The sequence below is a fragment of the Ochotona princeps genome, chromosome 4 (genome assembly GCF_030435755.1).
Source record: "Ochotona princeps isolate mOchPri1 chromosome 4, mOchPri1.hap1, whole genome shotgun sequence".
Classification (NCBI taxonomy): Eukaryota; Metazoa; Chordata; class Mammalia; order Lagomorpha; family Ochotonidae; genus Ochotona; species Ochotona princeps.
The window spans coordinates 70,492,856-70,509,723 of NC_080835.1; the positions used below are offsets into that span (position 1 = coordinate 70,492,856).

The 16,868-nt window shown below is 56.7% G+C and overlaps 2 protein-coding genes across 3 annotated transcripts in view; one reads left to right on the forward strand and one right to left on the reverse strand.

Moving 5' to 3' along the window:
- The window catches only part of CWC15 (CWC15 spliceosome associated protein homolog), a 297,815-nt gene that overhangs the window by 167,855 nt on the left and 113,092 nt on the right, over nt 1-16,868 (reverse strand). The gene's annotated exons all lie outside the window — the stretch shown is intronic.
- On the forward strand, nt 9,856-16,513 carry MCAM (melanoma cell adhesion molecule). Of its 2 annotated transcripts, XM_004585161.2 has the most exons (16): nt 9,856-10,059; nt 11,701-11,825; nt 11,956-12,160; nt 12,250-12,320; nt 12,410-12,497; nt 12,655-12,834; nt 12,946-13,067; nt 13,176-13,338; nt 13,445-13,563; nt 13,672-13,813; nt 14,000-14,121; nt 14,224-14,368; nt 14,466-14,564; nt 14,710-14,857; nt 15,135-15,252; nt 15,613-16,513. In XM_004585161.2, the coding sequence occupies exons 1-16, from the start codon at nt 9,993-9,995 to the stop codon at nt 15,640-15,642; spliced, it is 1,944 nt and encodes a 647-aa protein (XP_004585218.2). In that variant the 5' UTR covers nt 9,856-9,992; the 3' UTR covers nt 15,643-16,513. The 2 variants fall into 2 exon arrangements, with proteins under 2 accessions (XP_004585218.2, XP_036349614.2); XM_036493721.2 differs by lacking the exon at nt 15,135-15,252 and having other exon boundaries at nt 9,910-10,059.

Here is a 16,868-nt window from a genome sequence, read left to right on the forward strand (position 1 = left end):
CTCACACCTCATATTGGAAGGCCTTATTCCAGTTTTGACTACCTACCTGGTTTTCTGCTATGGAGACAGGGATGGAGGGGAGGATGGCTCAATGACTTGGCTTCCTGCTGCCCACACTGGGGACCAGGGTGCAGTTCCTGTCCTAGTCCCAGCCAGCTGCTGAGGGCATGTGGGGAGTGAAGCAGAGGATGGAAGACACTCTGCTCTATCACACATTTACATAAAGAAAGAAACCTTTGGACCCAGCATGGATCCAAAGGTTTTGGTCCTCGCCTCGCATGTGCTGGGATCCCATATGTGCACTAGTTTGTGTCCCGGCAGCTCCACTTCCCATCCAGCGCCCTGCTTGTGGCCTGGGAAAGCAGTCGAGGACGGCCCAAAGCCTTGGGACCCTGCACCCCTATGGGACACCTGGAAGAAGTGCCTGGCTCCTGGTTTCGGATCAGCTCGGCTTCAGCTGTTGCGGCTGCTTGGGCAATGAATCAGCGGACAAAAGATCTTTCTCTCTGTATCTCCTTCTCTCTGTATATCTGCTTTTCAATTTAAAAAATATAAAATGAAAACTTTAAAAAAATAGTAATAATAAAGTTTTGATTTTTTATTTATTTTCTTTTTAAAATGTTTATTGATTTAATTTTGTTTGAAAGGCAGTTACAGAGAGAAGGATAAGTAAAAAAAGAGATCTTCCACTTCCTGGTTCATTCCCCAAATGGCTGTAAACTAGTAGAACTGGGCTAGTCCAAAGCCAGGAGCTTCTTCCAGGTCTCGTATGTGGGTACAGAGGCTCATGAACCTGGGTCATCCTCCACTGCTTTCCTGGGCACATTTGCAGGGAACTGGATGGGAAGTGGAGCATCCAGGGCTCAAATCAGCATCCATATGGAATGCTGGCACATAGGCAGGCAGAGGCTTAGCCGACTGTGCATAGCACTGACCAAATGTTGTATTTTTTTTTAAAGATTTATTTATTTACTCAATTATTTATTTCTTTGAAAGACAGTTACAGAGACAGAAAGAGAGAAAGAAGGGCCCGGCACGGTAGCCTAATGGCTACAGTCCTCGCCTTGTATGCATCAGGATCCCATATGAGTGCTGGTTCATATCCTAACTGTTCCACTTCCCTTCCAGCTCCCTGCTTATGACCTAGAAAAGCAGTCAAGGATGACCTAGAAAAGCAGTCAAGGACGGCCCAAAGCCTTGGGACCCTGCACCTAGGTGGTAAACCTGGAAGAAGCTTCTGGCTCCTGGCTTTGGATCAGTGCAGCTCTGGCCATCGCAGCCGCTTGGGGGAGTGAACCAGCAGACGGAAAAACTTTCTCTCTGTAAACAAATAAAAACAGAAGGAAAGATGAAGAAAAATTTTTATGATACAATTCCATAGGCTCTGTGATTTCTCTTACCCCTTTCCAAAATTCCCTCCCCTCCCACACTGATTTCCCCTAGATCATTATCATTACAATAGTATTGTCCTTCACAAGCAGTTCTAAGTCCTTCATTTTGCTATTGAAGTGTATCCTGACATTGCAGGTATGAACAATGACAGACAGTCCAGCCATCAAGATATACTTAACAGCTTCACTGGGGGGAGAGATCTTCCATCTACTGACTCACCTTTCAAATGACCTCAACGAACTGGCATTGTGCCAGGAGCTTCTTCCGGTCTCAAATGGGTGCAGGAGCCCAAACACTTGGGCCATCCTTCACTGCCTTCCAGGCACATTACCAGGGAGCCGGATCAAAGGTGGGGCAGCTGGGATTCAAATCAGTGCCCATGGGATGCTGGCACTTCAGGCAGAGGCTTTTCTCACTATGCCACCGCACTGACCCCAAGAACTAAAACCTCTCAAAAAAGAGAAGAAAGTAGAGCTGTTGGTTCTGTGCCTCTGGGACTAATGAACTTTAACTGCGAGTGCTCCTTTGCTTAACACCATTCACACACCCCTAGTGCTTCAATACTTTTTTAAATTTATTTTTACTGCAAAGTCAGATATATGTGTATAGAGGAAGAGGAGGAGAGACAGAGAGGAACATCTTCCTCTCTGTGGTTCACTCTCCAAGTGACTGCACTTGGGGTTCACTTCCTCAGTGGTTCACTCCCCAAGCGACTGCAATAGCCAGTGCTGTACCGATCTGAAGCCAGGAGCCTCTTCTGGTATCCCACGTGGGTACAGTGTCCCAAGGCTTTGGGCCGTCCTTTACTGCTTTCCCAGGCCACAAGCAGAGAGCTGGATGGGAAGTGGAGCTGCCGGGATTGGAACTGGCACCCATATGGGATCCTGGCACATTCAAGGTGAGGACTTTAGCCATCAGGCCAACGCACCGGGCCCGTGTCAATAATTTACCACAACTTACAAATTCTGCAGAATCTGGCCTCATCCTTCACTTCCTCACTGCTCCCTACAGGAAACCAACCCACAGCCGGCAGCTCTCAACACAGGGTACACTGGGCACCTCCTGCTCCCATCTGCCTGGGTAGCTACTATGTATGTCTCAGAATGAGGCCAGGCATCCACTCTTCCAGGAAGCCTGCGTTGAATGCCCCAAGCGGGTTAAGCAACCGCTGGAGGAGCACATTTGCGCCCAGGACTTGGCATGCTGCATTGTAGTTGCAGATTTGTTCCCTCTTGGGACTGCACGTGTCTCAAGCACTTGAACTTTATCCTCCCTCGTTGCTGCCGTAGTTGCTACTTGATGACTATGCTGTGTCCCTAAGCACAACACACAACAGTGGTACAACGTCAGGGGGGCAGAGAGAAGGCCGCCAAAGTCCTTTCCCTTCACTTCATACCCCTTCCCTCCCCATGGCACCGTTGTTGCAGTGCAGTCACCACTCAGGTTGACATGGAACCAGCTCCACCAGTCTCACTTCCACAACAAAGTCCTGCTGCGCAGTCCTTACCGCTCCCAAACTCCCAAAGTTGAGGGAACAATTCACACTATGTGCACCAGGGGGCACTCTCAGTCCAGGAAGAGATTGAGAAACCATTGTACACCTCGTGTCATTTTCAAGAAATTGTCATGTCATTGTCAGTCTTATCATGTTATTGTCATTGTTGTGTCATTGTCATGTCTTGTCACATCATGCCATGGTTATCATGCCATTTTCATATCATTGTTATATCATGTCATGCTATTGTCATGTCCTGTCCTGTCTTGTCATGTCATGTCATATCTTGTTTTGTCTTGTCTTATTTTATTTTGGCTCTTGGGCCATCTTCTGCTTTCCTAGTCCCAAAGCAGGGAGCTGGAGTGGAAGTGAAGCAGCTGAGACTAGAACCGGCACCCATATGGATACCAGCACTACAGGCAGAGGATTAGACTATAAATCACTGTACTGGCCCTTGCGTACTCTAGCCAAAGACCCAAGCTCTATCCCCATTACCTGCTCTCACCTTGTGTCCTTGGTTTCCCACACGCACATACCATGTAATCTTCAGAAATCTCTAGTTAGCCATGTGCCACTCTACTGAGTGCCTGATGGTGGCTTAAAGGTGAGCCCTCCAGGCACCCCAACTGAAAGCAGGGAGCTTGTGATGCAAGTGCAGCTTCCAGACAAGCTGCCCAGGCTGCCCACCAACCCCACCTTCTAGCCAGATGCGTAGCTGTTCTGGTCATCTCTTACACAGAAATTCCCTGGTTGGTCCTTCAGCTTAGGGCCAAGAAGCTGCTTGCGATGCTCACATCCCAGAGTGCCTGGGTTCAGTCCCCAGCTCCAGCCTCCTGCGAACACAGACCCTGAAAGGGGATCGGCTCAAGCAGTTGGGTCTCTGCCCCCAGGTGGGAAAGCCTGAGTTGAGTTCCAGGCTTCTAGATCGAGCCTGGCCCAGCCATGGCTGTTGCAGGCATTGGGTGGGTAGGGGTAGGCGGATGGACCAGTAGGTGGGAGAGCTTACAAATTAGCTAGTAATTCTGTGGTCACTACTATGTGCCCCCTTTTCAGCCCTGTCCCTTTCTCTTTGCTTGTGCCACTTCTCTACCTGGCATGACCGTCCCTCACTCCTCCCCTCTCCAAACCTGACCTTCACTGAAGTTTCTGTATTTCTGGAAAGGCTCTCCTGCCTGGCATAAGCTCATGGTCCACAGCGGCATGCCCTGTTTCTCCTGCACAACTCAGGTTATGGTACAGCTATCAAAAAGGTGGAACACACAGGTTTGGGGCTTACAGAGGTCCACATGCAGATTTTAGTTCCTTGAACTGATGAAAACCAGATACTGGAGCTGCAAATTAAGCTGCCTCCTGCTCTGCTGGCAAATCCCAGGAGCACAGGTTACACCACTTCCAATCTAGCTCCCTGTTACTGTGCTGAAGAAAGTAGCCTGGGAAAATGGCCCCAGCCACCCACAAGGCAAGACACCAGGATGAAGTTCCTGGCTGCTGGCTTCAGCCCGGCCAAGCCCTGGCTATCGCAGTCATTTGGGAAGTAAACCAATTTACTGGAAACCGTCTTTCAAACAAATTAAATTGTATAAAACCAGATCATGGAGCTCGTTTGCACAATATGTGGCTACACTTAACATCGCACATAATTGCACAATGGAAGCTAGTGTTATGATGTAGCAAGCTCAACCTCCACTTGTAATACCAGCATTTCATATGGGCACAAGTTCAAGTCCCAGTTGCTCAGTTTCTGAATCAGCTCCCTGCTAATGCACCTGAGAAAGCAGTGGGAGATGGCCGAAGTGCTTAGTCCCTGCATGCACGTGGGAGACCCAGAGCAGGCTCCTGACTCCTGATCAGCCTAGTTCCAACCATTGTGGTATTTGGGGAATGAACCAGAAGATGGGAGCTCTTTCTCTGTGGCTCTGCCTTTCAAATAGACACAAGGGACAGCCATGAGCTGACCTGAAGCTGGGAGCCAGGTAAAGCTTCAGGAAGGAGAGGGGCTGAATGGGAAGTGAGCAGCTAGCTCATGAACCAGTACCCATATGGCATGCCAGGGCTGCAAGGCGGAGCTATCATGTCAGCTCCCTAGTTTTTTTTTTTTTTTAATAACTTGAAAAAGTAATTTTGTGGGGCCTGACGTGATAGCCTAGCCACTAACGTTCTCACCTTGTATGCGCTGGGATCCCATATGGGTCCCGGTTCTAATCCCAGCAGCCCTGCTTCCCATCCAGCTCCCTGCTTGTGGCCTGGGAAAGCAATCGAGAATGGCCTAAAGCCTTGGGACCCTGCACCTGCGTGGGAGACCAGGAAGAGCTCCTGACTTCTGGCGTCAGATTGGTGTGACTCTGGCCCCTGTGGCCACTTGGGGAGTGAATCATCGGACCGAAGATCTTCCTCTCTGTATGTCTCACTTTGCAATAAAAATGAATGATTTTTTTTAAAAAGTAATTTTGTGATTTGTTAGAATGTTTAGTGTTTATATCCCTCTCAGGCTGCATGGCTTAAGGAAGTGTGACTTGCAACTTCACTTCCCTCATTCCTATTGTTCAGATGGAGGTGAAGACCAGGGCAAGAAGCCAGGCTGTCTGGAGACACATGAGCCATGAGGTGCCAACAGGAGCTGCGCCCATCACGTACCCTCCTGGCCAAGTCAGCTGATGAGATAACAGGGGTGTGTGGGGGGTCAGTTCTTCCTCCTGGAGTTCCCAGGCAGAGTGTCCCACAAGGAGCTGCCTGCCGTGGGACAGGCCTAGAAGGCAAAGGGCACCTGCAGGAACTGCCTGCTACCCCGGAGGGGGCAGGGCTCACTTAGCAGCATCCCCTAAGTTTCAATTCTCTGGGAATCCCAGCCTTCTTCCCTCACTGGTAGCCAAGATCAGCAGTGGCCAGATGCAATGGGAATGCAAGACGTCCTCTTTCGGTCCTCCACCCCACCCCACCCCCACCCCGGGGTTTGCTCAGGGCGGTGGTGGAAGGGAAAGGAAATGCAGAAAGCTTCAGGGAGGAGAGCGGCAGGAACTGCCTACTGCTGCTTCACCCTTCTCCTTCCTTCTTGGACACCAGCTGGCCTGTCCTCAGGGACAGCTCAAAGGCAAAGTTAAAACAGCTCCCAGGGGACATTCCTCACCCTGGGTGGCAGCGCAATGTGTGGGTATTTTGGGAAACGGATGTGATCTTCCCAGAGAGGGGAGAGGTGTAAATTCCCAGCATCCTGCTGCCTCCTATCCCCATCATCTTCCTCCTCCAAGTGTAGGCTGGGGGCACGGAAGTGGGACCTGGATACACAGATTGAGACCCGGGAGGCAGGAGTGGGTCCCCAGAGCCAGCCGGAACCTGGAGGAGTCTTGCTCTGGCCTTGACCCCTGGGGAGGCAAACCCAGAATCTTTCCTCAAGACCCCTTCCCACATCTGTTCCCCGCTTCCCCTCCCGCCTTGAAGAAGGGGGTGACCAGAGGGACTGAATCACCAACAACCTGTCCAGCCGGCCATGCTGGGAAAGGCCTGAAGACCGGATTCGGGGCTTCTGGAGAGCCCCAGGCCCCCGCCCTGGCTCGGCGTCCCGGCCGCCTGAGCATTTATGGTAATGTTTGGGTTGGTGTGCAGCTGGATGCCCCGCCCATGGCCTCCGCGGGGCAGGACCTCGGGGAGCCGGCTCCCTGACACCCAGAGGCGCTCAGCGCCGGCGCCTCCTGGCGCAGGGCTGGATGCTGAGTGCGGGCAGGTGGGCTGGGCACCTAGAGAGATGGGGGTCGGGGAAGGGGAGCAGGCAAGTGAGAGTCCCAGATTTGGGCGCTGGCCAGACTGGGAACTAGGTTAGCAGGGCAATGGTGGCCTTCAACATATCTCCCCCCACTGCCGCCCCTCCATTTGGCCAGGGACCCCTCAGTCCCCAGGGGGAGCAAGGACACACCACATCCTCCGTCTCCTCTTCCCCCAACCCCCACCCCCGCAGAGAAGGGGCCGAGAGGATTGGCCAGTGGCTCCCAAGGGAGTCCCCGGAATGCTGGGAGCCTGGGAACAGATTTGGCAGTCCCTGGGAAAGCCAGGCCGTGGGAATTCCACCCGCAGACCCCCTCCCCAGGACAGGCTGCCGGATGCTGGAGACCCCCAGTTCCTCCACAGGGGGCTTTGTGGCTACAGGAACTGCCCTAGACCCCCAAGCTCAGGCTCAGCCAGACTCCACCCCAGAGTTTCAGTGGGCCTGCCTTGCTGCGCCGGCGGCCTGGTGGCCCCCATGCCCCTGCCCTCTCAGACATAATCCCCAGCATTGTACCATACGCCCCGCCCCCACTCCCTCTTCCCTGGTTCCCTGTACAATAGGGTCTTTGGTGTCTCCCGGGTGGAGATGAACTCACGGTTTTTCCAAGTTTAAAAATAGCCCCTCCCACCCCACCCCCACTCTCCTGGCATTGCTGGGGGTGCACCTCAGCTCAGGCTGCACCTCCTTCCTCTCAACCCGGGGTCAGGTGCAAAGGACATGGGTTGTGAGTCTGTGTCCGGCCCACCCGGAGCAAGGCTGCTTCCCCCCATTCAATGTCTTGCCCACCCAGCCCCCCAGTATCCGGTTTCTTACTCCCTCCCACCTTGGGTCACACCCCTTCCTCACCAGCTCCCCACAATGTGAACGTCATTTTGGAAAAGCCCTCCTACCAACCCCCTCTCCACAGGCCTAGGCTGGATCTTGTCTTCAGGTGGGGGGCAGCGGTGGGGGGGTCCACAGCTTCTGTGACTGCCAAGATCCCTGGCTGCCGTCCCTCCCCATCTCCTCATCGCAGCTGCAAACTGGTCTTTATCAGCTTCCTTCCTCTGCTCTTCTGGCTTCCTCCTGGTTGAGGTCCCTGGTCTTCTCCCACCAGCTCTCCCTTTACAATGAATGCACAGCCCCACCCACCAGGGAGAGTGCAGCTGAAGGGCCCTCAGCCAGCCTGTTTCCCTGCCTGTGGTCAGACCCAGATCAGAGAGAGACACCCCCTCCAGAATGGATATCTGGCCCTGGTGGGGTCTTCCAGCTCTGGAGAGCCTGTGCTACCTGTGGGGGAGGGAGGAGTGAGCAACAGCAGTATTCTCACCCCCTTCTTGCGGGGTCGGGGTTGGGGGGACTGAGTAGAACAATGCAATGCTGCCCTCCCCACCTCCCAGGCCTATACAACACAGGTGCTCCAGTCTGTGCCGGGCAGTCCCGGAGCGTACTGAATCCTAGGGGCCGAGGACCAAGACCTCTGCCTTGCATGCTGCTCTCCTGCCCCACTCTGATCCTTACAGTTCTGTTTCCCTAGAATTCTCTACGAGGTTCCCCTCTTTGGTGTGGAATCCCAAAGTGCCCACTTCATGCTGCCTCCAGGAACCCATCTCAAAGCTGCTGGACCCTTGAAATCCTCCCAGTGACACACTGGATGCAGTCAGCCCCAGGCTGCTGGCAGTCCTAAGGGACAGGCTCTGTGCAGCTTGCTGAAACGCAGGGCAAGGGATGTCACCCTGGGCTGTGACCTTCCCAGCAGCGCTGACTCCTCCACCCCCACTTGGCTTTGCTGCTCTCATGGGGCGGAAGGAGAATTCAGAACTGACCGTCCTTGGTGGTTGGCTAGCTTTGTTTTCAGGCCAGAGAGAGGATGATTAGTTAATGGTGTTAAGTGAAGGGAAGGAGGTGGGGCAGGGAAGCCACCCGAGCTGGATGCCCGCTAGGCCTGGCTGGGGGCGGGGAGCAGACAGCATCCTCTAGCCAGCCCCCCTCCTGCCCCAGCAGACAAACAGGCTGGTTCATCCGCTCCACTCTGGGCCCTGGGCCAGGGTTCATGTCAGAGCTCTCGGAGAAGGGGAGCCTGCGCTCTCCTCAGGCCCCTGACCTGGCTGGCTGGGCGGGCATGCCCTCCGGCTAGAGCCCGGTACATGCAAGACAATGTCAGCAAGCTCTGAAGGATGAGGCCAATGTGGTTTGCCGGTCATCTCTGCGTCATCTAAGCCACCCAGAGCATATTTTCAAGTCACCTGGCCATGTCTGACCTTGGCTGCCTCACCCTGCTCCTCCCTGCCCACTCAGGCTGTGGGGGACCACAGACCTCCTCGCAGAATCTAGACGAGGGTCCCTGTGCCCAGGCTACGTTGCTGGAGTCACTCTGAATCTGGAAGACCTAAAGCTGGGATTAGCAAAGACAGAAGGTAGCTGTAAATGTCCCCTGGCTGCTGCGTGGCACACCTGCCACCAGCTTGGGTTCTTCCTCCTTCCACAGCCCCCTCCACAACCTTGGAGCCCCCGTGAGCAGGGTCAGGGGAGATGGGGTATGGGATGGGACAGAACTCAAGGGGGTTCCCAATGGTAGGCAACACCAACAGAACCACTGCAGTCAAGCTGGGAATCCTTTTTCATTCTGGAGACTGGAAACTGAGTCCAAGGCTAGGTTGGGGTAGTCAGAGTTCTCCAGGACTAGGATTGAAAAAGTGAAATGCCAGGGCCTGGGTGTGAAGGGACGGCCCAAGGGGTCCTGTCTCCACCCCACAATAGGAACACCTCTGGGTCTGTGCAACCTGAAGGAAAGTTCTGGCCCCTAAGCTGCCAAGGATTTCAAGGTTGGGGCAGTGCCAGGCCCACAGCACTGCAGTGGAGCAATCATTCTGGGAGGAGACGAGCCAGTCCCAGTCCGATATCTCTGTGGCAGAGGAAAAGAACCTGAATCAGAGGCCCCACATTGGCGACACCTGATCCTCTGCTCCTCCTCCAGGAGGTCCCCCAGGGCTACACTGCCAGCCAGGGTGCTGAGTGGCTGGCATGTGCGCCTTGCGGGGAGACTCGGGGCATCTGAGCCGGCTTCAGGCTAGCTGCCGCGGCCAAGTCAGTCCCGTCCGCAGACACCTGTCACTGTCCCCTAAGCCTTCCCGAGCCTAGGGCCCGGGAGGGCAGCTCTGGCCTACCTCCGGCGCTCGCTCCTGGGCGCAGCTCCCGGCTCTCGCGCTGGGGGCCCGCCCCCTAGGGCTGCGGCGCGCGGGGCGGGGGCGGGGGGCTGCGCGGGGCGGGGCGGGGCGGCCCAGCTCTCGGGCCCCCTCCCCCGCCCCCCTGACGTCAGCCCCCGGCAGCGGCGCTGCTCACTTGGCTCTGGCTCTCCGGCCGGGAAGCATGGGACTTCCCGGGCTTGTCTGCTCCTTGCTGCTCGCCGCTGCCTGCTGCTGTCACCGTGTCGCGGGTGAGTTCGCTGCGGGGGAACAGGGTAGGGTGCGTTCTGCACGGTCGGGCCGGAGGCGGGGAGGGATTCGGCGGGGCGTGCGCGTGGAGCAGCGCGGCGGGCGCTAGAGCTGCGCGCTCCTCCCCGGGTCCTCGACTCTGGGGCGCCTTGCGCGCGTGCAACTCTTTGCAGCCAGTTTGCAGCCGCGATTCGGGAGTATCCAGGGAGAGGTATTGGGGAGGCGGGGAGGAGGCTGCGGCCGGGAGAGGGACAGGGTGGAGCCGAGTCTTCTGGGGGCGCCGGCGGACCCTCAATCCAAGTGCTTGCTCCGGGGTCCCCGCGATTAGAACTGCGGCGGGAGGCTCTGCTAGAGCGCATCCCCAAACCCTGCATTCCGCTCCAGCCTGTTGCTGGAAAACAGCGCTTTTTTAGCTGGAGGAGTGGACCCACTTCTCCTCCCCCTCCGGCCCGGGCATCGCGCCAGGTTGGAGGTGAGCGAGGGGAGGAGGGACGGCGCTGCCGCCAGAGCTGGGCGTTGGCAGGGGTTGGGGGCGGTGTGGATCTCCTGGGCGCCTTCCCGGGATAACGGATCGCAGGTGGCAGAGACAAGGGTGGAGGATTCCCAGGGTGGAAGCACCCTTAGACTTCTTCTGGGGATGGCGTTCAGGTGGAAGGAGAGCCCAGGGTCCTCGAAGCTTTTCTCTGAAACTTCCAGCGGCTGGGCGGTCTGGGGCTCTGCCCTTGTATGGCCCGCAGCACAACGGTGTTGCGTGTTTCTCTTGGCTCTCTTTGCCTGGGGCTCAGACGCTGTCCAGCTGAAGAAGGGGAAGGTTGGGCAGTAGCCACGCTGCTGACATAGTGCCTGGTGCCAGCCACGTCCCTGGGGTGTGCCTGGCTAGCGCCTGGCTGACTTTATTTCTAGGGAAGAGGGAAAATGGGCCTTCACAGTTGGTAGGTCCTGCCCCACCCTTGCCTGCTCTTGCCTCTCTGCGGACCCCTGCACCTGCCCTCTTTGTCTGAGAGCCAGCCCCTGAGGGCAACGACCCAGGCACCCCAGAGTCCAGGCAGATGGTGTTGAGTGACATCACCTCCTCCCAGGGCTGGCAGCGCCCTGGCACCGCTGACGTCACTCCTGCCCACTGCCTGGCCTTTGCCCTGATCCCTGGGGGAGACTGACCACCCAGAGTGTGGGACACCCTTGACTCCCAGGACGGGAGTCCCTGAGTGCTTGGGATGTCTCTGGCCAAGAAGCTTCTTTCTGAGGATGGGATGGCAGGCTGTGGCCAAAGAAGAGGATATGGGGGGTGTGAGCTTAGGGGCAGAGGGCACCGCCATGACGTCTCCCCTTAGGGGTGGGACACAAAGGGGCCTGTGTGCCTCAGCCTGGCACATGCCTTGCATTCCCATACTCTGAGGTCACGTGGCAAAGAGGAGGGGCCTGCAGAGAGAGGGGCCTTTCCTAGGGCCCAGTGCCTGCTCGCCCCTCACTGCACCTCTGCCAGCCCCATCTGGGAGGGGTAGGGAGAGTTGAGAGGAAAGAGCCCTTGGCAGACCCTCCGCAGTGGCAGATGGAACAGCTGCAGTGTGAGCGTCGGTGGGGAAGACTGCAGGGCAGCTGGAGCTGACCCGGTTGCTGGGGGTGCCCCTGCTCTCTCCCTCCAGGTGTGCCAGGAGAGGCCGAGCAGCCTGCACCCGAGCTGGTGGAAGTGGAAGTAGGGGGCAAGGCCTTCCTCAAGTGCGGTCCCTCACACTCCCAAGGCAACTTCAGCCACGCTGATTGGTTTTTTGTGAGTGCTTTTGGCTTTTTGTGCCAGTGGGTACAGTCCAGGGTGGGAAGTTCTGTCCTCCCCCTGTCCCTGCATTTCCCCCCCTCAAAGGCAGCCCCAGTACCTCCCCCTTCTCTGTGTCTCGAGTCAGATCCACAAAGAGAAGTCAACGCTCATCTTTCGGGTGCGCCAGGGCCAGGGCCAGAGTGAGCCTGGAGAGTACCAGCAGCGGCTCAGCCTCCAGGACCGGGGCGCGACTCTGGTGCTGACGCATGTCACCCCCCACGATGAACGCATCTTCCTGTGCCAGGGCAAGCGTCCGCAGTCCCAACACCGCCTGCAACTGCGTGTCTACAGTGAGTGCCCCTTGTGGGCTGCAGGTGGCAGCAGCGGTTATGATGGTGACCAGTTGCAAGGGCTTCCTCTCACTTCCCTTCCCTTCCAGAAGCCCCAGAGGAGCCCACCATCCAGGTGAATGTTCTGGGTATCTCAGTGGACAACGAGGAGCCTGAAGAGGTGAGGCCCGCCTGGCAGGAGCCTGGAGCGGGGAGACTGGGGGCTTGGTGGGTCCCAGGGCAGCAAGACTGACGTCTCATCTTCCCCAGGTGGCAACCTGTGTGGGGAAGGATGGGTACCCTATCCCACAAGTCACCTGGTACAAGAACAGTCGGCCTCTGCAGGAGGAGAAGAACAGTGAGTCCTGCCTGGCCACCTGGATGGAAGGGTGGCCCACTTGCATCTGTGCCTGGCCTACTTCGTTTTTCATGCTGCTCCATCCCCATGTTGTGGGGGCTACATGGGAAGAGGGACAAACGCTGAGGCTGACCCCTGTTTTTCCTGCTGTATCCAGAGGTGCACATCCAGTCTTCACAGACAGTGGAATCGAGCGGTCTCTACACCCTGAAGAGTGTCCTGAAGGCACGGCTGCTGAAGGAAGACAGAGATGCCCGCTTCTACTGTGAGCTCAGCTACCGGCTGCCCAGTGGGAACCACATGAAGGAGTCCCGGGAAGTCACTGTGCCCGTGTTCTGTGAGTCCTCAGGCCAGCACACTCTGCTCACCCCCAAGTCCTCTGGCCAGCCAAGCCCAGATTCTGCCCCTGGACCCTGAAAGCTGCTTGCTTTACCCCCTGCCAACGCAGATCCAGCCGAGAAGGTATGGCTGGAAGTGGAGCCCACAGGTGCGCTCAAGGAAGGAGACCGTGTGGAGATCCAGTGTCTGTCAGATGGCAACCCCCAGCCCCACTTCAGCATTAGCAAAGAGGTACCAAGGGCTGGTTGCTTGGGTGTGGTGGGGGTAGGGATCTGGGCGGAGTTGTTGTCAAAGGGGGCCCGTGAGGGGGCACTTTGCTCACCCCTTGAGCTCCTCCAGAACCCCAGCACCAAGCAGATGGAGGAGGAGGTGACTACCGACAATGGGTTCCTGCTCTTGGAGGCGGCCAGAAAGGAGCACAGTGGAGTATACGAATGCCAGGGCCTGGACTTGGAGACCATGATCTCGCTGTCAAGTGAACCCTACACGCTGCTGGTGAACTGTGAGGGGCCAGGGGCCAGTATGGCACAGGTGTGGCTGGCAGGCTGTGGCAACAGGGGACCATCCCTGCCCTGCATAGGCCAACTCCACTTCTCCTGTGTCCCCAGATGTGTCTGATGTCCAAGTGAGTCCTGAGATGCCTGAGAGCCAAGAGGGTGGCAGCCTTACACTGAGCTGCGAGGCAGAGAGCAACCAGGCCCTGGAGTTTCAGTGGCTGAGGGAGAAGGTAGCAGGTGGCCCTGCAGTTGCGGGCCAGCCAGGGGTGGGGGGACGGGGCTGAGGTGGCACTAGCTTGTGACTTCCCAGACTCTGACTGGTCCATCTCTTACCTCAGACAGGGCAGGAGCTGGGCAGGGGGCCTACGCTGCAATTATCCAACCTGAGACGGGAGGCAGGGGGCGGCTACCGCTGTATGGCATCTGTCCCCAGCATCCCCGGCCTGAATCGTTCACGCCTGGTCAATGTGGCTGTTTTCGGTGAGACCCTGTTGAGTAGGGACCAGGGCAACCCAAGTCAGGCAGGGTGGCTTGGAGTTCGTGGAGGACATAAAGCCCACCCTCCACCCCTGCTGCCCTAAGAGTCCTTGTAGGTGGGGAGTGGGAGGAGGATCAGCGCATCTGCCAGCTCATCCTTGCCTTCCCTGTCCCATTTGGCCACAAAAGGGCCCCCGTGGATGGCATCGAAGGAGAGGAAGGTGTGGGTGAAAGAGAATGAGACAGTCAACCTGACTTGCGAGGCATCAGGCCACCCACAGCCCAGAGTCTCCTGGAACGTTAGCGGCATGGTGAGCCACTGCTGCTCGCTTGCTCACTGTAATCCCTGCCCTGGCTTCTCCGGTCTTGTCCAGAGATCTGAGCCATCCCCCGAGCCACTTCCTTGCTTTCAGGAGAGTGAGCAAGATCAAGATCCACAGAGTGTTCTGAGCACCTTGAGTGTCCTCGTGACCCCAGAGCTGCTGGCCACGGGCATCGTGCAGTGCACAGCCTCCAACCGTCTGGGCAGCAACTCCACAACCATTCTCCTGGAGCTGGGTGAGGGCTGCACCCCTGCAGAGGCCGGCAGGGACACCTGCAGGCAGGCTCACGCCCGGCCTCGTGCTTCTCTAACCCTCCTCCCTCTGCCCCCCAGTCAGTTTAACCACCCTCACACCCGAGCCCACCAAAACCACTGGCCTCAGCACCTCCAACACTGTCAGCCCTCATGCCCGAGCCAACGGCACCTCCACAGGTAAGCTGGGGCTGGCAGCAGAACAGGGCTGGGCCAGGGCATCCTGAGGGCCCTGTCTTCCCACCCCTCCCACCTGCAAGTCAGGGAGCCCTGGGCTGGTTGGAGCCTGAGGCAAAGGAGTGATGGCGCTATCTTTGTGGAGCAGAGAAGAAGCTGCCGGAGCCTGAGAGCCAGGGCGTGGTCATTGTGGCGGTGATTGTCTGCATCCTGGTCCTGGCTGTGCTGGGAGCCGTCCTCTACTTCTTGTACAAGAAGGGCAAGATGCCCTGCGGGCGGTCAGGCAAGCAGGAGATGTAAGTGGCCCCTAGCATGCGCCTCCCGCCTCCTGCTGCCCAGCTTGCATCCACCACAGCCTCCTCCTTAGGGCTTCCCTCTATTAGCCCCAACATGTGCTCGCCCTGGGTCAGGGTGGCCCCCTCCTTCACTGCCCACCGCCTGGCTTCCCTCCATTGTCTCCTCTCACTAGCTGCGTCCCTTCCCTGAGCTGGCCCCGCAGCACCTTCCTGCCTTCTTCCCTTGCCACCCGCTCCCCAAGGTGCCAACCTCTTGCCTACATCCCTCCCCTGCCAGCACGCTGCCCCCAACTCGTAAGAATGAATTTGTAGTTGAAGTTAAGTCAGATAAACTCCCCGAAGAGATGGGCCTCTTGCAGGGCGGCAACGGTGACAAGAGGGCTCCAGGAGACCAGGTAGGAGGCAGGTCTGTGGCCCTTGCCTGTCACACCCACTTCCAGGGATCAGGGGGCTAACAGTTCCCATTCCCTGCACACTAACTCATCCTCAGTGGGGATAGGTGGCAGGACCAAGCAGGTGGCTGAGGGGTCCTGGAAGAAGGACTTCACCAGTTCCTGGTTGGTGCTAGCAGGGGTGGGAGGAGCCACCCCCAGCCCCCTGTCCCTCGCTGCTCCCTTGGGGCTGCTGCACGGAGCTCATCAGCTTTTGCTTCTGCCCTCTTTCCTAAGGGCTCACACTCTGAACTCTGGCTACCATTTCCACATGCCCTCCCCACTCTTACTTCGGCTTCTCTCTTGCCCCCTTTTTTTTTTTAGGGAGAGAAATACATCGATCTGAGGCATTAGCTGCCAAGGCACCGGTGGCTCCCTGCCCTGCTGGAACGTTTCCAGCTCCCTGCTCACTCTTCTCCAGGTGGAAGATAGCAAAGACCCCCTGCTCCCAGCTCACCCACAGACCCCATCTCCAAGAGCCATGGGCTAGGGCGTGGCCCCAGAGGCATTTCCCTCAAGGAACCAGGTGGTTACCATCTCCATTTGCCCATCTTGGACGTGCTGTTCTCTGGACACACAACCTATCCTGGAATACCGGTCTTCCACCAGCAGCCAGGCTGACGGCCCCTCATTGGTTTCCTGCCCTGAAACTGATGAGCATTTCTCAGCACAGACCTGCAGCCCGCTGCTGGCTGTGTTGGCCACACTGGCACTGCAGAGGGCCCCAGCAGTGTCCAGAAGCAGCTGCAGTGCAGCCACGGCCACCTGCCTACCTGTGTCTCCAGGGTCTCGTGATGTTATGGGCAGGGCCAGGGGTTGGCTTCTTTTCTGTAGTGAGAAAGCTAGGCTTTGTTTCCAGGTGCATTTGGCTGCCAGTGCCCTCCCAGGATCCCAGAAGGCTGAGTGATGGGAGGCAGGAGATGCAGTAGGGGTTAGGGCGCTGGTATTATTAGCACCAGACTTCTGCCAGCTGATGTAACAGGCTGGGCAAGGAGGAGGGCCCATGTGGGAGAATGGTACTTAGGGATGGGAGCTGGGGCCTGGTCGGAGCTTTCAGGGGTGTGTGTGGGTATGCACATGTGTGCGCACATGTGGAATGTGTGTGTGTGTATGCATATATATGTATATATATATGGTGTTGTCAGGTTGTGTGTAAATTTGCTATTTGTTTCCTTTTTATATTACATATATATATATATGAGGAAATAAAGCTTAATGACCCTAAGGATCTTAAACTGTTTCTTGAATTCACCATGGGACCCCAGAAGCCAGGGGCTTCAGGAATGGCACGGCATGACTGCCCTGGCCCCAGGCAACTGGCAAAGCCTGGCAGGCCAGGAGCTGTGGCTCTTGGTGCTCTGTTGGGGTGGTGGGAGGAAGTAGGCCTTGGCACTCAGCATCCGACCCCACCCCCATCCCTGAATGAGCAAGACGTCAAGTTTGCTAAAACAAAAGAAAACTTTATTTAAAAATATTTTTGTTTTTACAGACATGGGTGCTTGAAAAAGCTCTTTAGTTAACTGTGTATGGAAATGAAAAAAATTAATAAATAACATTAGTATAACAGACCTCTAAACATT

Excerpts from the sequence above, each read along its gene's own strand:
- MCAM (XM_004585161.2), top strand. The coding sequence starts at position 9,993 with ATGGGACTTCCCGGGCTTGTCTGCTCCTTGCTGCTCGCCGCTGCCTGC. Across the intron at positions 13,814-13,999 it reads GGTCAATGTGGCTGTTTTCG|GGCCCCCGTGGATGGCATCG; the intron begins GTGAGACCCTGT and ends TGGCCACAAAAG. Across the intron at positions 15,253-15,612 it reads AGAGGGCTCCAGGAGACCAG|GGAGAGAAATACATCGATCT; the intron begins GTAGGAGGCAGG and ends TTTTTTTTTTAG.